Below are 22471 nucleotides of genomic sequence, written 5' to 3' on the forward strand. Positions count from 1 at the left end.
AAGCTGATGAAGGTTAACTCTGGAGTAACTATTCTACACACCACCTCTAGAAATGATTAGAAATCTTGCTTTCTGGTGTTGCAGATCACAATTATTAGTGTAATATACACTTTTTAATGTGAATTTCCAAAGACAAGAACCTGAGGTACTTAAATTAAAATCTGAAATTAATCAGGATGCTTTGCCACTACCCTTACTATCCTATCCAGAAAGTAACAGGTGTTCAGTTATCTTCAATACAATTGCTCTGATTACACCATGTTCTTAAAAGATTTCCTAACACAAAACTTATCTATCTTTCACTGATTCATCAATGAATTTCAAAGGTTTAACTACAATTTCTACTAACTTTTGTGAGGCTCACCATTACCTCCTTTGCCACACCAGCATATTTTGCCAAATGCCCCCAATATAGCCACCAGGGAAGAAACCTTCAGGGTGATTATGTGTGTGCTTTTTTTTTTTTTTTTTAATAGTATCATTCATTTGTACAGAGAAATCATTTGGATGGATCTATTTACAGTCTTTTCTGATTATCATTTCCACTGGCCAAATATATTTCACAGAATAGTCAACACTGACTTGAATTGATCACCATTATAATCGGGTTTTTACTCTTCCTCCCCCCTTTCAAAGATGAGATCCCATTTTAACAGAAACATTTTGTAATAAAAGATTCACCAGTCTTTTTCCATCTTATGAATAAATCCACCAAAATTTATCTAATATGGTCAAATTTTTAACACATTTCATTGTTTCTTTTCAAACTCATTATCTGCAGGTATTGCAAACCAAGGCAAATAAGTCCACGTCCCCTCGAGCCTTCTACAACTTACTACACGCCCTCAAGTTGAGCCTCTCCTATCTCCTTTCACACTTGTGAAATGTCTGGCACAACCAGACATTTTACCTGAAGACAAAACTACTCTCTTTTTCTCTCTTTTTCTTTGAGCTCACTACCAATCACCTTCCCTCTTGCTTTTCAGACAACACTAAAACTTTCAACAAAATCTTTGAAGTGGTTTTCTTTCAGTAGTCTAGAATACATCAAGTCATTTCATGGATCTTTACCCTGAAATGCTCCACTTTAAAAATGGCAATTTTCTTAATTGGCTCAAAAACAGTATGGCTTGGTTTCACTTGGTAAAGTTAATGTGATTAAAAAAATATATACATATACACACACACACACACATACACACACATTTTTAATCAGGAAGAAAAATACTTTAAAGACATGCCAATTTGAAAAGGCATCAAAGTAAAAAAATAAAAGCAAATGCTAAAAACTACTTTACAATAAAAAAAATTAAATAATCGGCAGGTTAAATGAATGTAAAGTGAGGAATGTACAGTGAAAAACAAACTAATATAAAGCATTCCAGTTGATAAAATTAAAAACCTCCTCAGGCTTATGGTTTGTTTTCCAAGGAAATTATGTTTCAACGTAAAGTTTGAAATACTCCAGACATACATTCCATGTAGGTTTTGGGTGCCAATGTTAAAATTTCAAATTTTGCATGCAAGGCTTATCAAAGAAACACTGGCAGAATTCCAGTATTTGCAAAATTCTAAGTTTTGGTGAATATTGTAAATATTACAATTGGTATCAGAAAGCCATGATGAATCCAGAATTAAGAGAAAACCCATTTCATAAATATTTTGTTTGATTAAAAATACCAGGCTTACATGTTCTAAATAATTCAAGAAAATATCTTTTTTTTAAAAAAGGCAATTTAACAGTAATCTGTATATCTTTAGCTGCCATTAAAAAAAGAAAAAGGAACAACCAAACACAATGAAAATGTTACAACTGGTATAAGGTAATCCTACAATGCTCCCCTTACAAGAAAACAAAACTGTACATTTATAAACAAACAGTCTCTCCACCAGTTAACACACAGAGCCTTCTCTACACCAAAGTCTCTTTCCGTTTGCCACCAGACCGGGCTTTGTCCCTCGCTCTTCGGATGCCAGGCTGTGTCTGGTGTGTCTTTAAGCTCTTGCTGTCCTCTGCCATCTCCATGCCAGAGCCACATTTGTAAGCGTTTTCGTCAACTTCTACCTGAGTAACACTGGAAACTGCAGATGCCCTCCTCTGGGCCGGGAGTTTCCTCACAGAGGGGTGGTTCCCCTCATACTCTTCGTGCAGCTCTGGCAGGCCCTGCAGCTCAGGTGGACTGCCTGCCGACTGGAAGGGGGCAATGGCCGCCCGAATACAGTTGAACCACTGCTGCTTGTGGAATACGTCATTGGCTTGCAGAGTGTGAGACTGGCCTGGAGATGGGTCGTGGAAGCGAATTCTAAAGATATTTTTAGCTGAAAAAAAAAAAGAAGAAATCAGGCTAAAAAAAGGTTTATTCCAGACAAAGTGGTCATACAATCTTAACATGACTGTCAATTTATGGCAATTTATTTATGTCAATGTGAATATATAAGCCTATGCATTATTTCTTAGATACACCTGCAGGTGTTCGAGCTGGGAAGGCCTGGACAACTCAATGGGTGTAACAAGTATAGGACAATGGAGCCATTTCATCTCTAGAATTCTTAAAGGCAAAAACTAAACTCACTTCAGTTCTGAGTTTCTATTTCTTTACGTTATTTTAAGGCCTGCATTTTACCTTTCTCTGAGTTGCTGAAAGCCCCTCGAAAAGAGCCTCCCATTCTCACATCTCCATCCTGCAGGTCTTCTAGGACCAGCTCCTGGACTGGGATTGGCTGCCGGTAAACCTGGTAAGAGTGCCGTTCATTCCGTGTGACCGGCCGAGTCAGAACCAAGATGTCTTGAAACAGGAAAATGTAAAGTTTCTGGAGAAATGGGAAACAAACTCTAAATATGAAACTTGTGTTTTTAAGTGACTGAAATATATTGCTAAAATAACTTGACATTATTAATTTCATCAGATTTATTTTTCGAAGATCTCTCTTACTAAGTGACAAATCTAGTAATCATAAAGATGGTGATTTCAAGGCTATGCATGTTCTATTTGGAAAGGTTTTCCAATCTCAGAATAAATAAAACGTTTCTTATTGGTACGTAATATCAGATTAAGCAGCAGCTAAGTCAATGCTCTGCATCACAAAGACCTATTAGTAGTAACATTGACTTGAAACATTAGTGTTGTATACCACAGTTTTCCAACACAAAGTAGGGATTACAAATGCAAGCTGGTAAAATATTAATGGTTCTATTTTGTCCCAAATGTATACCTTTATAAATTTTTCCCTCATGAGGGAAAAATCAGAGATGTCAGATTTCAAATTTTTTAAACAAAACTCCAACTTATAAATTGGGTTTTTGAAAATCCATGATGAAACAAAAATACCATTCCATGACTGTACTTAGTTCTAGCAGGTACTTTTATAATTAGCATTTAAAAAATAAATTTGCATTCATTCAATCTGCTTCACAAATTTGTTATGTAATGCTAAAAACCACTTCCATAAGCATAAGATAAACTCTTAATAAAAGTTTTTTTTGAAGGATTTTTTTTATTAAACATTTTGGAACTAATACTGTATTTAGAAAGAAACCCCTGGCCAAGCAAGTTGATTTATGCTTCAAAACTAAAAAATAAAGTATTACTGATTCTCCACTGAGACATTTAAGGCATCTTATTTATTCCGTAGTCAAAGAAACCAAATGTTGGCTTTATCAAGCTGGTAATATAAAATTAAAATCGGCAACCTTCTTTTACCATGTCATGACTTGACTCTTACCAGCTTGCTTCATAATGAACGTGTGAAAGTTAAAGGGGCAGAGGGAAGGCCGCTCTGCCGTGGCGGCGAAGTCACCTACATGTCCACTCTTGCTCCGCAGCTCCCCATGGCACAGCAGCACTTTGCTCGCTTCGATTCTGGGGTCCCTCTGCTTTTCATCCAGGTACTCCAGCTTGTCGATGTAATATTGGCACTCGGATTCACCTTTCTTCAAGTTGATATCAGAGAGGACTCCCTGTATTATCAATATCTGAAAATGATAAATAAAATTGACAGAGCAGCTTCAGTTTATTAACTCACCCTGCTTCCCGCAGGGCAAAAATGTCATATGGAATGGAAGAACTTTAAAGCTTGAAGGGACTCCGGAAATCAGTGAACTCTGCCAGTCTGTTCATTTTATAGATCAAGAAACAGTCCTAGCCAAATTGAGTGATTTGTTCCAAGGTAAAAAGGTGAGATCAGATGAGAATCCTGTCCCTTAAGATATAAAATGTGCGAAGTCCAGCACACACGTCTCCTTATTGCTTAGTACACAGTGTACTAACACACTGGGTACTTAGAACAACAAAACCATCCACTGTGCTGGTGTGAAGCAGCACCTTCAGAAGAGAACGTTCTACAGCAGCCTAATGTATAAACTTAAAAACAAAACAAGCACTTAAGGGACTACTTACAGCATCCTCCAGAAGCTGAACATCAGGGTGCTCTTTTGGAGTGTGTTTAAGAATTTCTTTTAACAGTAAAGGGTATTTGACTAGGCGACTTCGAGGGATATCTAGGAAACTCCAAAGATCTAGTTTTCGACTGAAGGGAGACTCAAGACATCGCTGGAGGAAGTCTTGGACTCTTGGATCCTGTTTCTTTTGATCAAGAAGAGCTTTGGCTGCCAGCTGGTTACTACAGTAGCCTCTGTAGGCATTCAAGCGCGGCAACTGAAGAGTAATAAAAGAAAAGGTATGATGTGTTCCTGTTACAACTGAGCACATTAAGAAGCCTGCAAACATGAAATACAAAATGTACAGCTATTCTTGAGAGTTTTAACAAGCTGTGGACATTTTCTGGCAGATAATAATGGAAGCTGAATATTATTTTAGCAATCATCAAAATGCTCTTCGAATTTTTGTAATTTGGCTAAATCCAAGTGAAGACTCATGACTTCTACTCCCTCCAACCTCAGACGCCGGCAGTCTGTGCTCCCAGGACACTTGAGTGTCCTCCATTTGCCACCAGCCCTGAGACTGTTTATGTGCTTGGCTTTTCCTTCACTAGGCTATAAAGGCAGAGACTGCCTTTCATCATTGACTCCCAGCGACTCCTCCTCGAACAGTGCCCAGCATCTGGCACGCACTTAAACATACGTGAAAGAATGCAACGGATAATCACACATAATGTGGCAATTCTATCCAAGCAGGAACATATTTGTAACACAAATCAACCTATAGCATTAATGAAGTTTTTTTTTTTTTTTGTAAACAGACTGTAATTTCTTACGTCACTGTAAACTTGTTTAGTTTTAATGCCTTATGTGTTTGTAGAACAGAGTTATGGGATCAAATCAATCTCATATTTATCAGAAACTCCAACATGGCACATCTGTAAGAAACTGTATCTGGCGTCAACAACTCACTGCATACCCAGTTCACGAGAATGTGACCGATCTGCTCCACTGTTCCATCGGGCTTGGTTGCTTCTCCTATTCTTGTCAACAAATCTGAAGTGATAAAAAAGCATAAACACTATTAACAGGTTTTTTTAAAAAATAGGTCAGCACTACATTAGAAGTTTAGACTGAAAATTACGTGCGTTATTGCTCTTTAGATTTAATGACAATTAAGTTGCACATCTAACCTTCATGCAGAGGTATGTAAGAGTCCAGATCACCAAATATATGCGTGAGTTCCTCTTCTGACATGATGGACAACTTTAACATGGGGTCATGGTAGGCCTGTCAGAGGAGAGAAATGTGTCACAGAGAGATCACATGAGGGAAGCATGAGGGATCTATACTTGGAAACAAAGAGAATTAATTATATAAAAGCTAGCGTGGATTCTGTTTGCTACACATAAAATAAATTAGTGTGTATTAATCCCCAAATAAACTCTCTTACTAATACTTGTATTTGAGGATATGTCTAGACCCCATCTAAAAAAATGTATTCACCAGTAGATATTTTCTATTTTTCTACTTCTAAAGGTTAAGAAAACTATCCTTTAGATTTTGCGAAATTTAATTTTTAAAAACTAGGGCATCTGATAAAAAGTTATTTACTAACCTTTCTTGCAAGTTTGAGATCCTCAATTAAATCCTGTTCACCTCGGGACATTTCATATATTGCCTAAAAACATCCAGTAAACATCAGAGGTCATTCCTTCGAGAAAGGAAAATTATATACAACTGATAATCACATTATTTGATGTTTTGAACGGCATTTAAAAACCAAACTCAGTTTGAAAACTGTAATTCAGAATGGAATCTCAAATCAAAGGTTGCCATATGTTTGGTAATTTTACCCTATTAGAGTTGTTTAATTTGACCGTCATCCATCATTAGGTTTTGTTCACCATGTATTAGGAATTGTTGCTCAAACACAAAAATCCAAGTTAATTTTGCCATGGGTATCAATTTGCTGTTCTTTTGGGAAAACACGTATTTAAAAAACGGGTCTTTTTAAAGTGCAGGCCAATAAATACAGTCTTGGTGCTGAGTGCCAGCATACCTCCTGCCGTTTGATTTCTCTGGTGGTGAGAGACTCCTTCATGGTGATGTCTAGCATCTCTGACCACAGTGCACTGCTCCTTCTCTTGGCAGGGGTTGGGACGGTTGACCTGCTAGAAAACTTCTGGGCAGAGGCTGGGGATCTGTGGTCACCACGAAGGGTAAATGACTTAAAAAAGAAAAAGTGAACAAAAGAGAAGATAAGATTAGGAAGAACAGAATTACTCCCATTTTCTTTTTTTTTAAAGTGAAGAAAGACAAAGTTCTGAGAATTTCTTAATGCAGAAAACAGTAATTTATCCAAGTTTCCACCTACCAATCTTAAATATTTATCAGCTAAAATTACGTTTTTGGGAATAAAAACTAGCCAAGACTATGCACTGACATAAGATAAAAATTAATATAACGAGGTTACACATTGTTCTGCAACAATATTCCTTAGTAGCATATTCCAAAAAGAAAACTATGTTGAAGTATAATAATGCAAACCTGTTTGTACAGCTCAAGGACAACTACAAATTCCAGGCCTCTCTAAAGTCCCCTGACTACATCACTCTTCCTTCTCTCTTTTTACCTGTATTGTTTGACCGAAACGTCTGACAGCTCCATTTCTTACAGGAGAGATTAAATTTGCCAAGGATGTGACACGAGCCAGAGGTCGAACTCTTTTATTGCTTGGCTCCTATAAAAACAAACCAGATGACACTAAATGTATGTTTAGGTGCAATGATTTCATACAAACTTGGACAAAGTAAAGCCCTCTCACAAAACAATTTTTATACATTATAAAATACAGAAACATGAAAATAAGAGTTGTTCTTCATTGTCAAAACAGTAAGAACTCTACTGAGTAGCAGTAACTTTTCAAAAAGTAAGTGCATAAGAAAGGCCAAATATTTCCATTAGGGGAAAAATTAAAATTCAAACAAGGAAATTACATCCTAAAATCCAATAGAACTTTTTAGTTTAATGTGGAGAATAACTTTTTTTAAAAAAAGTCTTATTGTTACGAAAATTTCCGAACCTACCTGAAAGTGGAGAATGGCATAATGGATCCCATGTGTCTATCAAGCGGCCTCCACATTGGTATAACAATTTGTTTCATTTTTGTCCCTACTTAAATATTTTAAAGCAAATCTCAGACATTATACCATTTCATTCTTTTTTTTTATTTTTTGTGTTTTTATTTTTATTTTTATTTTTTTGAGACGCGAGCTGTCGCCCAAACTGGAGTGCAGTGGCCGGATCTCAGCTCACTGCAAGCTCCGCCTCCTGGGTTCAGGCCATTCTCCTGCCTCAGCCTCCCGAGTAGCTGGGACTATAGGCGCCCGCCACCTCGCCCGGCTATTTTTTTTTTTTTTTTTTGTATTTTTTAGTAGAGACGGGGTTTCACCGGGTTAGTCAGGATGGTCTTGATCTCCTGACCTCGTGATCCGCCCGTCTCGGCCTCCCAAAGTGCTGGGATTACAGGCTTGAGCCATCGCGCCCAGCCACCATTTAATTCTTAATCACTTCCGTTAGAAAATACGACCTTTCAATAAACATGTCTGACACTGGAATGGGCTGAAAAACGGTGAAGCCAAGGCAGGGAGGAGTTAAAAGAGCACCCAGGCTCTGAAATCCGACTGGGCACAAATCCCAGCTCTACCACTTGCTAGGGCATACCCTCGGCATCAGTTTTCTCATCTGTAAAATGGGGCTAATACCAGCACTTCTCTTATGAAGTTGTTGTGAAGATTAAATGAATAATAGGGCTTGAAACAGTGCGGGACATATTAAGTTTGAGCTATTACTAACATATTTTAGGAATATTTCCATTTACTACATAAACACTGGGATTCATAAATAATTAGATCCTCTCTCAGTAATTAACTTAAAAGAAAGGTATACACAAATTGAGAAGAAATAGTTACGATTCTACATGTTAGTGCTTTTAAATAATAATATAGCAAACATCACTTACTCAAGGATTTTGAAACTTAATAAAAATTGCATTATTCTGATTTTATCGCTAGAAAAATGGAGGCGTACTAGTACGTAACTCACACGGTTACTGAAATGAAGAATGCCAGATCATAAAACTAGCAGGTCTATTCTTTATAATGTCTATGGAGCACAACTATTTGTATTTTGTGCCTCTGACAATTGTGGCATACTTGACAAAATAATTTTGATGAGAATCCAGGAGGATATATAATTTAAAATTATATTAAAATTATCACTGAAAAATAAGACATCATTTAAAAATAACAGAAGAAGCAACTTTTTCTAAAAATTCTTTGACATGACTAAAGTAATATAAAAAGGGGTATAGAAAATGAGTAAAAATAATGCCTTTAAACAACTGAAGACTATATTGACCATTTTTGGTTTGGGTAAAAAAATTTTTTTTAATTAATTAAGAATAAACTGACAGGAAAAGTTAACATTATTTGGAAAGAAATGTAAAAAATTCGAATATCCAAAGAAACAATTAGACTCATTAAAGCTCCTAAATGTATCAGAAACGAATGCGAACTATCAAGGAAACTTGGTAGCTAATCAAAGAGAATTTAGAAATTTGAAGGCTTTAAGAGGCAGAGTTGTAGATCAACCCTTCATACCAAATAATCAACTCCAAAGTAAAACTTTGAATATAAATGAACTGCAAAAGAAACCTTCGCGATATGCAATAAGATGGCACACGCCGTGCTTCTGAGGACATGTGTGGATGCCTCCCCCACGTACATCTGTGCTGACTGACTGACACACGCGTGTGCAGGGGCCAGCACAGGCATTCCTTTCCATTTAGTAAAGACAGCACAAAGAGTCTCCTGTTGGACTGAAGATAGAATTACCTCACAGAGTAAGAAATGCTGACATTTCACTGGAACAAAGCAGTTGTTAGAAAGTTCTGTTCTGCTTTTTGGGAACAGAGGTTAACTCTTCTTCCTTGTTTCATGCATAACAAATTTGACTTCCCAGAAAATACAATATTTAATTTCAACTTAAAAGTCTTTGCAAAGGTGCTTTTCCCAATGAATATGAATGGAAAATTTAGTTAGCAGGAAATACATTTTTGATATCTATTTTATCACATAAAATCAAATTAATGATAAAAATTTCTTATCTTTATAGGACCAGTTACTGTACAACTAGTAACTTCCTGGTAACTCAAAATTATGTGATATTTTAAAACTACAGAATTTAGATTTAGATAAGTGAATGTAAATTTATCTAAAGCATACTTCTGAAACGAACATGGGTTTTGTTGATGTGGTCTCTTTAGGGCGGCAGCATATTATGCCAAGTGGTATTAAATATGTTCCACAGTCCTTTAAAAATCCAACGATAATCTCACTTCTCCACAAAGGAAATGCTACTCTTCAGAGTTTATCAAATCTAAGATGTCTTGGGAAGTATGATGCTTACTCAGGAAATACAGGTTGGGAGAGAGAGAGAAAGGAGGAGGGCACTTTGCAAATACTTTAGGGGACTGAATGGTGGTAACTTTCCTGCCTCACTCGACATATGTGAAGAATGTTTGGTAAATACAAAACAAACTTTTAGTATACATATTTTAAAAGTATGAGCAATTTTAATGACTAAAATAACAAAAAGTGTGATTACGAAATGTAAAGGTGTAATGCTGCTACTAATTTCAGGATACACATACTATTTGAAAACAGACTCATACATGCAACTTCTGTGGGAAAGTGACATGGATTAGGCATTCACAGGCCACCTACAAGATTGGGACAAAAATCTGTGTCTCTCAGAATACAGGTTAGGAATTGGCCCATGTGAGCTGAAACCAAAAGTAGTTTTCTTTAGAGGTCCACATGAACTATCTTAATAATCTTGGTTTGACTATTAAGAACCTAAATATTTGCAGTCACAAAACAGATTCCTAATACAATATTTAGATAGGTCAGATGCAGCATTTGGAGGCGATGAAGGGTGAGTGGAATAGGCGCATACTGTCTCACCACCACCAAATGGAAGACACCCATAGTTCCGCTGCTAGTATTGTTTATTTTTACCTTGGAGTCCTGGAAACATGTTACGGCAAATTCAAGAAGCTTAAAGAACAGATATGGATACTGGAACCATACTTTCCTCAAAAATAAATAAATAAATACATACATAAAATAAAAAAAAAATCCAAAAATCCATAGGAATAAACAAAGAATGCCAACAAGCTTTACATGCTCCATGATTTTTCTGTTGCAGGGAACCTTTCACCAGGGCTAAAGTTCACTTGGAGGGGAAAAAAAAGTCCAACACCCTCTAACGTAAGTTTATGTTGTTAATTTAGGTTAATTTTTAATTAGACTATCTAGGTTAGCTAGGCAGTCACATGCATTATTATAAGCAATCTGCCCACAGATCAGGGTATTAACTAATGTTAGTAATCCACTCGTAGTTAGATTTTATGCCTTAAAAATTTCTGGACATCTATAAACAAAATTGTTGAGAATAATTTAAAGTATTTTTCAGGTTATCCCTTATACCTAACCGCAATAACATGGAAAAATCCTGTTGAGAATTCAGTGTTTCGTAGAAAGGCTTTTTCGTCTAATGATGCCAGTTACAGAACATATTTTAGGAGGGTCTCTTCTATAACCAATCATATCAAGACACTGAATAAAATAACCAGTATGCTCCTGGGTCTATTCCTCTGAGTTAAAATAGATAAATAATCTTCTCTCCTCCTTAGCAAAACCTTTAAAATCAAAAGAAAATAAAAGTTATTTTTAAAAAGATAAAAATAAGTTATGATCACATGGGATATATTCCTTTTCTAGAAATACCCAAATTATTTAGAGCTGTGTCACTAGATCTAAAACCCTGACAACATTCCTAGTTTTCTTAACTTAGAAATAAAGGTAAGGCAGAAACATAGCTCATGCCTGATACTAAACAAAGGCCAGTTTCTATGGGCCCAACAGATGATAAGCTGCAGGACTCACACTAGTGACTGTGGATTACTGCTCTACTCAAAGCAAATGCTTATACATTTTGAGAAAATCGAGACACACAGGCAAAGACCAAAACCAAGAAACAAAAACGAAAGCCACACCACACCAAATAAAAGTGTACCTCCTGAAGACAGCAGCTATTTTAACTGCCAAAAGGTGTGTTTATGTGTACACATGACAAGCAACTTTGCTGGGGTATAAGCTTTACATATTTAAAATGCACAGTTAGGTAAGTTTTGACATGTGTACAGAGACAGAAACCACTACCACAATCAAGAGATACAGTTAACTGAATGCAGGAACACTATTCCTAGCATATAAGTGACAATGTAGTATATATTAAAATATATAGTATAAACAGAATATCACACAACAGTAAATCAAGATTACATAAAATGGCATAAAGTAATTTGATTTATATTGATAAATGTTCATAAAGACTAAAAAAAAAAACAATGACTTCAGACAAAGGAGGGTAAAAATAATAAGTCATTGGTTTAAATATTCTAACATGTCTCTTTCTGAAGAAAAAAGTGGCATACGGTGAACTTATCAGATGGAAGAAAAACGCACACCACGTCAGACTGCACTTTAGGTGCAATTTGTTCACTAGCATTGATTTACAAGAACAGAATTCTTTTCCTCTTGCTCCATTAAGGTAGTTTCTAAGACTCGATGATATAAATTCAAGTTAAAAAAAACAACGACAACTATATTAAGCATCGGAAACGTGACAAATGTAACCAGAGTAACACACATTTAAAATCTTTTTTTTTTTGGTATAAAAGCTGTGTACACTCCAGCTATGCTATGTATAAACTATTTAAACTTAGACCACAGTCGCTAAACACATTTCAAGCTTGCACATAAATCAAGAACATACATTTTAAAAACAAGATCAAAAGTTTAAAATTGTACTGTTAATACCTTGTTAAAAATCTTAAAAGCTCTGTGGAGTCAGAAAACATTCCTTTTGCCTAATGTTTCTCTTAAAAGTCTTACCTCTTGTTCTCTGAAGGACTGGTTATTGACATCTAGGACTCGGATGGTCCTTTTAACAGGTAGGAGACCTCCACTCTCATCATATGCCACCATGCTTCCCAAGTACTCCCTCAAACCTTTCCAATCAATCCACACCCAGTCAGCGCCGTAGCGACGCTAGGCAGAGGCACACGGGCTTTTCTTCCCAGAGCTCGGCCGCCCTCGGCAGCCACGTGCCCATGCCTCTCGCCGCGGTGTAGCAGACGCTTCTGAGAGCCGCAGGCAGCAGGCACCGACCCCAGGGCTCGGGGGCGGGGCCACAGCCAAGCAGGCCCTGGGGGGGGCGGGGCCCACCACCACGTGACTTTAGTTAACTGAGAGCAGGGCACACCTAGGCCTCTCAGCTTTCGCCAGGGAGGAGAGTGAAGCTGGGTTCAAGTAGGACAGAACCTTCTCTTCCTGGTTTAAAATGCATTCCAGAAGGAAAACAAATTGTTACATTATCTACTCTAGTGCTTAGTCACAGGGAGACTTTTCCTATAAAACCCTATTGCCTGGGATTAAGTTTAGTATGGACAACTTGACAACTCAAATAAGGAAATAGAAATTCTTGTTCAATAGGGCTAGATCAATGTATATAAGAAGACAAGCCTAATTATCCAGGAAACCTGCTTTTATCTTACAGAAGTGCAAGCACATTCACAATTATAAAATTATCGAAGTCTTTAAATAGTTCCCACCACTTTTTCTTAAGACTAGCAGGGTAAATACAGCAGGTGCACTTCTGTTACTTCTCTTCCAGAAGAAAATCTCCCATGAGGTTACAGGTAAACGGGGCTACTTCAGATTTCAAAAGTCAGTATTGCTTAGACTTGGAGGTAGATATTTTTTCTGTATTTTTTAAAAACTTGATCTGTGTACTAGATATTTTATAACAAAGGTGACTTCTGTTCTCTCTATATAGAGTATACATAGCATGTATATATTATATATAAGTGTATAATATAACAGGGTCCTTCTCTAAACTGAATTAACTGATCTTGACATAGTCCTAACAGGGTCAAAAGACTGCTTAAAAAGTCTTGCATTTTACAGGTGAAGAAATGAGGCTCACAGAGGTGAAGTGACAATAATGACAATGACCAGTGACAGTCTCCACATTTCTAGCCTAAATCTTTTCCTCTATGGAACACTACTTTTGTTGGCTTGGCAGGCCTGCTGTGAAGCAGATTTCCTTTTAAACACAAAATTTGTTATTCTATTTGGAATGGTAAAATTTTATACTATAAACTATAATATGATGCTAGTATGTTGGAAAAATATTTCTATTCTTAGGATTTATTAGAATCAGAGAAATCTATCATATAAAAGTCACTATTCTAGATACTCAGGGAATAAAAAAATAGGCTTCATATCCGCCAAAGAGACCATTGTGTAAAGGTGGGCCACTTGAAGAGATAACAGAAGACAGCTTTTGCAAATTCAAAACTAAGGTGTGTAGCTAATAAGTGCTACAGAAGTTCCGGAGGAGAAACCACTTCAGGTAGTTTTCTAAGCTAAGACACTGCTGGGAACAATGCCAGGAAGAGGTTTAAGATGTTATGTCTGTGGGGCCTTGAATGTAATACTATTCATAGATTTGAACAAGAGAAAATTTCGAGGAGGATGAGGGAGTGAGCCCACACTGTGGGGTCACGGGCTGCGGGTAAAGATGGAACAGATGGCTGTACTCAACAGGTGAGAGAGATAATGAGAGCCATGTTGTAATAAGATATACATGACTGGTGTTTAAGATGGTTAAAAGATGACTGAAAACATAATGCAAAAATCACAATCGGGCAATAAGAACTTTGCCTAAAGTAGGAGTAGTAGGGAAAAAGGAAAATGATATATGCAAGAAGTCACAGATGCCTAAAATTTTTTAAATAGGAGGGGTAACTGTTAGTGCAAATCAAGAAATAAGAAGGAACAAGCTTTGAAAGAAAATTCTAAGTTACATTTTAGATATACTGAGTTTGAGGCGGTGGAAGAACATGCAAATGAAAATATTCTGCTGGTAGGTGGAAATGTTGGACAAAAACCTGAAAAAGAGGCTGGAGGCTAGATTTAGACTGGAGAGTCAGATACAGAGATCAAAATCGAAGCTATGGGAGTGAATGAGATGCCTAGGAGAGAAAATGTGGACAAAAAGAACATGGTCCAAGGATCTAACTTTGGAGGAAAGCCAAGGGAAAAAGAATTTTGCAAAAGGAGTAGTTAGAAGGAAAGAAACAAAGCAAAAGCCAAGGGAAGAAAAAAATGTTAATTATAGCAAAGAGGTTAAGGAGGGTAAGAAAAAAGCCACAGATTTAGTGATTACAAGTTTAATGAGAATCTCAAGTGTGCTATTTCAGTGGAGTAAAGATAGAGGCAAATTACAGGCAAACTGAAGAGTGAATACAGAAGAATAGTGGGCACAGACCATTTATAAAGACAAATAATCTATAAAAAGTAATTGCCTGCGGTTTGCAGGAGAGTTGCTACTTCTTGCAGGAAGGACCACCACTGCCCTTCTGTAGCTACGTGTGTTTTATACATGAGATGATGGTAATAATTCATCTTTCTGCTTTATTTTTTAAAGTAATGGAGATTGGCTCTGTTTCATCATCTACTCTCTATTGTCCAGTCTGCCCTGGACAGTATGTGTGATGTGGTTGGCCTTAAGAGTGGATGACTGTAGAAGATATTTCCACATAGCATGAAAGTAGAAGCACCTGAGCAATTGTGGACTCCTAGTTTTACGAACAGTGATCTGCCTACATTCTCAGAGCTAATAAGAACAGCCTAGGCTAGACCCCAGCAGTTCAGTTCAGTTAGCTTCATCAGTTAAAATACGGCGTAAGTAAGGCCACACTTTACGGCCACATAGTTTCTAAGGGAATAAAGGATGACGTGCAGTGGGAGTTAGGAAAGAAGCAGCTGGGAGTTCTCCTGGGATTCTTACCCAATGTCTGTCTTGAAACTGTTTTTCCACTTAGTTCCGACAGAAATGAGCCAAGATAATGAGGAGAAGGGGATATCTTTCATTCTCTCCTTCAGCTGGGGACCCAAAAGGTAAAGACAGAAGTCTTTATATGTAAAAACAGAAATAGAAAACAGAAAGGGTATACTGATGACAGCCATGTTCACAAAAGCCCCAGCTCACCAACACTAAAATCTTAGTTTCATTTTGAATGTGCAGGTTTGGGGTCCAAATGTAGACAGCATCTAAAAAAGGAACGATGAACATGTGGAAGTTCAACTAGACTCAAGAATCTTGAGCCTTGTCACAATGCTACAGAAAAGCGGAGGGCTACACAGGTCCTCTGAGACCATTCACCCATCCTCCAGTTTTCTCACAAGGAAACTTAACGGGTAGTGGTGAAAAATAGAAACATTTAAGGTCTACTTTGTGCTAGAGTTCTATACACGTTATCTTATTGAATCAACTCTATAAAGTACTTACTATCTCAGTTTCAGAGATGGAGGAAACTAGGACTGACCAAGTTTAAGAAACGTGTCCAAAGGTACCTTGTTAATCAGTTGCCTAACAGACCTGACTCTGGTCTGCTCAGCTGTTGTGACACTGTCCAGATTAAGATAACCCATGTAAAACCTTCACCACATGTTCTGAGACACACTGAGTGCTCAGTATATGTTAGCTGACTTAACAGTAGACTAAGTTTAAAACCAAAGTCCCCTGAGTCCCAGGCTAGTGGCATTCACTAAATTGCCAATACTTTTATAGAGGAAACCATAAAAACGTTTGAGAGATTAGCTGCCTTATAGCCTTTTTATAACAAGACATGAGGTAGGTAAAAAGATAATAAAATAGTTCCAGTTGTTTAAGTTTAGAAGAGTTTTTTTTTTTTTTTTTTTTTTTTTTTTTTTGAGATAGAGTTTGCTCTTGTTGCCCCGGTTGGAGTGCAATGGCATGATCTCAGCTCACCACAACCTCCGCCTCCCGGTTTCAAGCGACTCTCCTGCCTCAGCCTTCGAGTAGCTGGGATTACAGGCATGCGCCACCATGCCTGGCTAATTTTTGTATTTTTAGTAGAGATGGGGTTTCACCATGTTGGTCAGGCTGGTCTTAAACTCCTGACCTCAGGTGATCCACCTGCCTTGGCCTCCCAAAGTGCTGGGATTACAGGCATGAGCCACCATGTCTGGCCCAGAAGAGTTTTTTTTCTTTCCTTTTTTTTTTTTTTTTTTTTTTAAAGACAGAGTCTTGCTCTGTTGTCCAGGCTGGAGTGCTGTGGCACAATCCTAGCTCACTGTAACCTCTGCCTCCTGGGTTCAAGTGATTCTCATGCCTCAGCCTCCCAAGTGTGTCACCACGCCTGGCTAATTTTTGTAATGTTAGTGGAGACAGGGTTTCACCATGTTGGCCAGGCTGGTCTTGAACTCCTGGTCACAGGTGATCCACCTGCCTCAGCCTCCCAAAGTGCTGGAATTACAGGCATGAGCCACCCTGCCTGGCCAACAGCAACTATTTGTATAACTTTCTACAAACGGTGTAACTTTCTACAAACGGCATAACTGAGGCACAGATTGGTTAGCGTCTTTTGTGCAGAACATCTAGAATTTATAAACTTAACTGAGTTATGTAAAGGTAAAGAGAAAGATAATGTTTCTCTTATGTATAGAAAAGGAGTGTTAGGTTACTTACCTGTTCTCCCCCTTTCAAGTGAAAAACTGTTTGGAATTTAGAAATAAATTAGTGCTTAGGAATAATCATTAATTTTTTTGGTCTAGGCATTATTATTTACTTTTAACTGGAACAATAACAAGCAATTGGAAATTAGACTAGGGAAGTCATACTACAGGCAAAGAGAAAACAAAATCTAAGTTCTCTGCTGCCCTCTGCCTGAGATACGGTGAAATGCAATTGTCAACCTATTTTTTAACTTTGTATTTTTTAAGGACATTATATAGATGACTACATAAACAAGTTCTTAATTTGTGGAAAAATATGACCAGTAAAAGCTGTATTTTCAGTCTTTGTACAGACTTCATGCCTTACATTACTAAATTAAACATATATTTTAAAATGATACAAGTATATGAAAAAGATTCCACAATTCACAAGAAATATTTTAAGAACTTTTTCTAAATATGAGAAAACTACATTCCATTTTAAAACTCTAGAGTTCAAGATTACAAGCATATACTCTGTATCTCACTAAAAATAGGTTAAAAAAATTTAAAATCTTACTAAAAAGGAAGTATTAATTGAAAAGTAGAACTTTTAAGAAACCAGAGTTCCAAAATATCTAGTAATAACTTAAAAACAAAAAGAGTTACATTTGAACTGGATGAGTATGAAAGAAATTAGTAATGAAGTTATATGTGGATTTGAGTCTCCAAGCTTAGTACTAAGAATTTGATTTGGGGGGAAAAAATCAGTTCAGGCCAATTAAGTATTATTAGACACACTTTAAACAAAATAGTCTCATACGCTAGTAAGTTTGGTATTGTCAAAACAATGGTTCTTTTGTGCGATGACAACACAAATAGCCAATCCAATGGGATATCAGCACTGTTAGTGGTGACTTTTTATTTCAGGTAACAAATAACTTCCGGTATAAAGTAAGATCACTTATTCTTCTGTAACAGGCTGTTGAATGGGATTCCTCCCATTTTTCCCTGAACTTCAGTTAAGGCCCCAAACTAAAGACAAAACAATATTGTGTCTTGTGCCCAGCCTCCTGTTTTCTCAGCCCAATTTGACATTGCCATAGCAACTGGCTCCCCACAGGTCTGACCCCACAGTCCCTTGCCTCAGCTGCACTGTGTATCTCTTGCCTTCCACCCTGGTCTTCTTGGATGCTGCTGTGTGGCATGTGCACACGTGTAGCCATGAGTGTGTACGATGGACACCCGAAAGGCCACTTGTTGACTAATGGAGCACAGTAGCTGCAGGATAAAAGCTCCCCTCTTCAGTCCCTTGAGAGGAGAAGTCTGTGGTGTGTTTTACACAGCTCTTCAGAGGGTTCCAGTGAGATCTACCCCACTGCCCATGGTAGTGACAACTTAATTAGACACTGCATGGGCCTCCTCTCTTTCACTTCCCTAGCTTGTTTCCTGGGATCACACCTCAAGAAAGACCACCTGTCAACGAGTCCTTGTTTTAGGCTCTGATTTCTGGAGGGAGAACCTAGGCTAAAATATGGACACTGAGATTGGTCCTAGAGATCAGAAACACAGGATGGGACTCTGCAACAGACTCACTCACTAGTAAAATGGTGACAAGGACTACAGGCATGAATAGGGATGAGACACCGAGTAGTGAGGCAATGCCTTACATAGTAGTGGTGACAAATGAACAAGAGAGGGGCAGTGGTAATTGTAATGATTGTAGTGGTGGCTGGCTTTGGTTAACTGCTTTAAAAGATTTGAAAAAGCAGCTGAGAGAACTTTCATAATCTTCTCAGCACCATGGTGGGAATAGCTAAGCGGGAGTCCCTGAAATTTCACCCCTTACACCTGGGCCAGGATGGTAAGTCAGAAGCAGTACTGCACACCAGGAGAAAATGCAGAGATTAGCCATCAAAGTTACAGACTGCACAAGTGATAGTCTCACTAGATTCTCATTCCATTTATCTGAGTGCCTCTTACAATGAGGTGGACTGTGGTAAATGACAGTGGACCACTGTAAACTTAAGCGGTAGTTCTAGCCTTAGCTGCTTTGTGCAACATGTCGAGTCTACTGGAGCAGACCAACAAATCATCTAGCATTTGTTACATGGTTATCGTTACTGATCGGGCCTATGTGCTCTTTTCAATCCCCATTAGTAAGAAGGGTCAAAAGTAGTTAGCTTTTAGGTGGGAAGGACAGCAGCCTGTGTTTGCTCATGTCCTGAAGCTGTTCACTTTTTGTTTTCTGTCACAAAGTCAGCAAGGACCTGGATATTCCACAGAACATCATACAGGTCCACTATATTAATAACATTATACCGAAAAGAAAGTGGAAAGTATTTTGGATATCCCAGTAAATCAAACGCATGCCACAAAAATTCAGGGGTTGCCATGTTGGAAAAGTTTTAATAGATCCAACGACCTGAGGCTTTCTGGGATCTCCCCTGTACAGGAAAGGACAGGTGTTGCACCTTGCATCTCCTAGGCACAGTACTAGCAGGACTCTTCATCTTCTGCAGGGAGTATCTGCTATATTTGGGAATGTTGCTGTGATAGTTTTGAGTAGGTCCCAGAGCAACAGAGGTCTCTGTAGCAGGACCTCTAGGCTCTGGTGCAAACTGCCCTGCTGTTCAGGCCATATGACCTGGTATATCACATCAAGGTTGAGGTATTTACGGTAGACAAAGATGCCGTGTGATGCTCTGGCAAGGCCAGGAAGAGAACTGCAATGCAGAGCCTTAGGGCTCCAGAGCAAAGCTATGCCTTCCACGGCAGAAAATGAGTCCGGTTTGAAAAGAAGCCCCAGGTGTGGGGCAGACCTAGTTAGAGTGAGGCCCTGGCTATGGACATCATTTAACTGTGCTAGCAGAGGTGCCCAAAACAAACAGGGTCAAATCAACTGAGTCAGAAGGTTGGGAAGTACAGCAGCAATCTGTTATACAAAGGAAATAGTCCATTTGTGATTGGCTTAAGGAAGACCAAAGGGCATCAGTAAATAACATGAACAGATGGCCCAGACTGCTATGTAACCTAGTACATTACACTGGTACTTCTTCAACTCCTCATTTAGGGGTGGAGTAGGTCTCTAAAACCACTGAGAGAAAAATCGGGCCCTCATTCACACATGAATTAGCTTCATATGTTGCTATGAGCAGACAATGGACCACTACTGCACTGCATCCCATTCAGGGGTAATCCTAAAGAGAGTGGCAAAGGAGAACACTTCCAGTGTCAGCAGTGCACTTGGTTGTTCACTGTGTGAAGGGAGAAATGGCGTGACATACAGATAGACACAGGCTCCTGGGCAGTGGCAAATGGGGTGGCTGACTGATTGGTCAGGAGCTTGGAAGGAACCAAGAATGAAAAGGTAGAAATCAGTTTTGGAGAAGAGGCATATGGATGGGCCTATGAGAACAGCCACAAAGTGGAAGGACCCTTGTCTCTCATATTAACACTTATTGAAGACTCTGAGGTGCCAGTGATTGACGTTGTGGATTCCAGTGCTGGTGCAACAGACCCGTGAGCACAGGAGCCACGATGGCAGGCATGAAGGTTCAGTGTACTCCATCAGCAGGGGCGCTCTTTTACCAAGGCTGCTTTAGTCACTGCCACTGGTGAATGCCTAACCTGCCAGCAGCTGAGAAATGACGCTGGTCTATAGTTTTCTTTTCTTGTAGTGTTGGCTTTGGTTATCAGGATAATACTGATCTGTTAGAATGGCTTAGAAAGTATTCCATTTTCTTTGATTTTCTGAAAGAGTATGAGAAGGATTAATGTTAATTCTTTTCTAAATGTTTGGTAGAGTTTACCAGTAAAGCCAGCTCATTCAGAGTTTTTCTTTGTTGAGAGGTTTTTGATTACAGAGTCAATCTTTTTACTAGTTATAGGTTTAGTCAGATTTTCTCTCCATCATTCAGTCTTGGTAGATTGTGTGTTTCTAGGAATTTGTCCATTTCATCTAGATTATCCACTTTTTGGCATACAATTATTCACAGTACTTTTATTAATATTGTGCTTTTTATTTCCGTACAATATGGTAGTAATATCCCCACTCTCATTTTACTAATTTGAGTCTTCTCTCTGTTTCTCTTAGTCAGTCTACCTAAAGGTTTGTTTTGTTAATCTTTCCAGAGAACCATATTGTGGTTTTACTCTATTGTTTTTTTTGATTCTATATTTATTCCACCGTTTTTAATTAATTTCCTTCCATCTGCCAGCTTTGGGTTAAGACTCCTTTTCTTTTTATTACCTCCTTAAAGAATAAAGTTAGGGTACTGATTTGAGATATTTCTTACTTTTTAATGTAAAGTGTTTACACCTGTAAGTGTCTCTCTCAGCAATGCTTCTGTTGCATTCCGTAAGTTTTAGCATGTTGTGTTTTCATCTCTATTTGAAGGTATTTTCTAATTTCCCTTGTGATTTGTTTTGACTAATTGGTTGTTTATAATAATGAGTTGTTTAATTTCCACATACTTATACATTTTTAAATTTCCTTTTGTTACTGCTTTTTAGTTTCACTCTGTGTGTTCAAAAAAATGGTCTGTATGATTTCAATCTTTATAAATGTATTAAGACTTGTTTTGCAGCCTGACATATGGTCTATCCTGGAATGTTCTATATGCACTTGAGAAAAATGTATAATTTACTGTTGTTGGGTGAAGTGCTCTGTATGTCTGTTAGGTCCATTTGGTCTGAGTGTTGTTTAAATCTTCTACTTCCTTATTGATTTTCTGTCAGGTTGTCTATCCCAATAGTTGGTAAAAATTAAGATACTAGGGAAAATATAGAGTTGAAAAGGGTACTCGGGTATGAATATTATCATAAACTGATAGAAAAGTATCCATTTGTCAAACATTTTGGAAGGCAAATAGACAATATTAACAAAACTAAAACTTGCAACTCACTTCTAAACATCTATAATAGAGACACAAACATGGTCTCTCCTTGTGCACAAGAAGGTAAACTGCAGCACTGTTTTTAATATGAAAAAATAAGAAATATACAAAAAATAGCCAGTCTTAAAAGACTGGTTAAATAGATTATGGTACCTTAACACACTATGGAATACAATATAGCAACCAAGAAGAATTAGGGAGCCTGCTTTATATGTACCAATAAAACATAAATTTAAAAAAGCAAGCTATAGCATATATACACGATAATCACATATCTGTACTCATTACACATACTGTGTGAAAACAGATAAATAAAAACAAAACGACCTGGACAAACATCAAATAATAACTGGATACTTCAGAGGCTGAAGGCAGTAAAAGAGGTCTTTAAAAAAAGTTTCAATTTTTTGCCAGAACAATGTATTCATATACTAAAAAGGAGACATAAGTATTTAAATGCATTGCAGTCTAGGAATGATTAAGCTTAAAGATAAATAGCTCTGTATTGTTCAATGGCTTCTCAGAGTACTAATCGGGAA

At 37.7% G+C, this 22471-nt stretch overlaps 1 protein-coding gene across 2 annotated transcripts in view; it reads right to left on the bottom strand.

Annotated features, from left to right (window-relative positions):
* Positions 1-442: 442 nt before the first annotated feature.
* Positions 443-22471, bottom strand: part of NET1 (neuroepithelial cell transforming 1) — a 47110-nt gene continuing 25081 nt past the window's right edge. Inside the window, exons 1-10 of one of the 2 annotated variants that reach the window (XM_010366490.2) lie at positions 12403-12708; positions 7014-7121; positions 6441-6608; positions 5997-6059; positions 5572-5668; positions 5358-5434; positions 4398-4655; positions 3803-3973; positions 2625-2811; positions 443-2319 (exon numbers count right to left, since the gene is read on the bottom strand). In XM_010366490.2, the coding sequence (XP_010364792.1) occupies positions 1913-2319; positions 2625-2811; positions 3803-3973; positions 4398-4655; positions 5358-5434; positions 5572-5668; positions 5997-6059; positions 6441-6608; positions 7014-7121; positions 12403-12495 (1629 nt within the window). In that variant the 5' untranslated portion in view covers positions 12496-12708 and the 3' untranslated portion in view covers positions 443-1912. Of the gene's footprint in view, positions 2320-2624; positions 2812-3802; positions 3974-4397; positions 4656-5357; positions 5435-5571; positions 5669-5996; positions 6060-6440; positions 6609-7013; positions 7122-12402; positions 12709-22471 lie in introns of those variants that run through there. The other variant, XM_010366489.2, reaches the window with a different exon arrangement.

This window comes from Rhinopithecus roxellana, chromosome 11, assembly GCF_007565055.1.
Source record: "Rhinopithecus roxellana isolate Shanxi Qingling chromosome 11, ASM756505v1, whole genome shotgun sequence".
NCBI lineage: Eukaryota > Metazoa > Chordata > Mammalia > Primates > Cercopithecidae > Rhinopithecus > Rhinopithecus roxellana.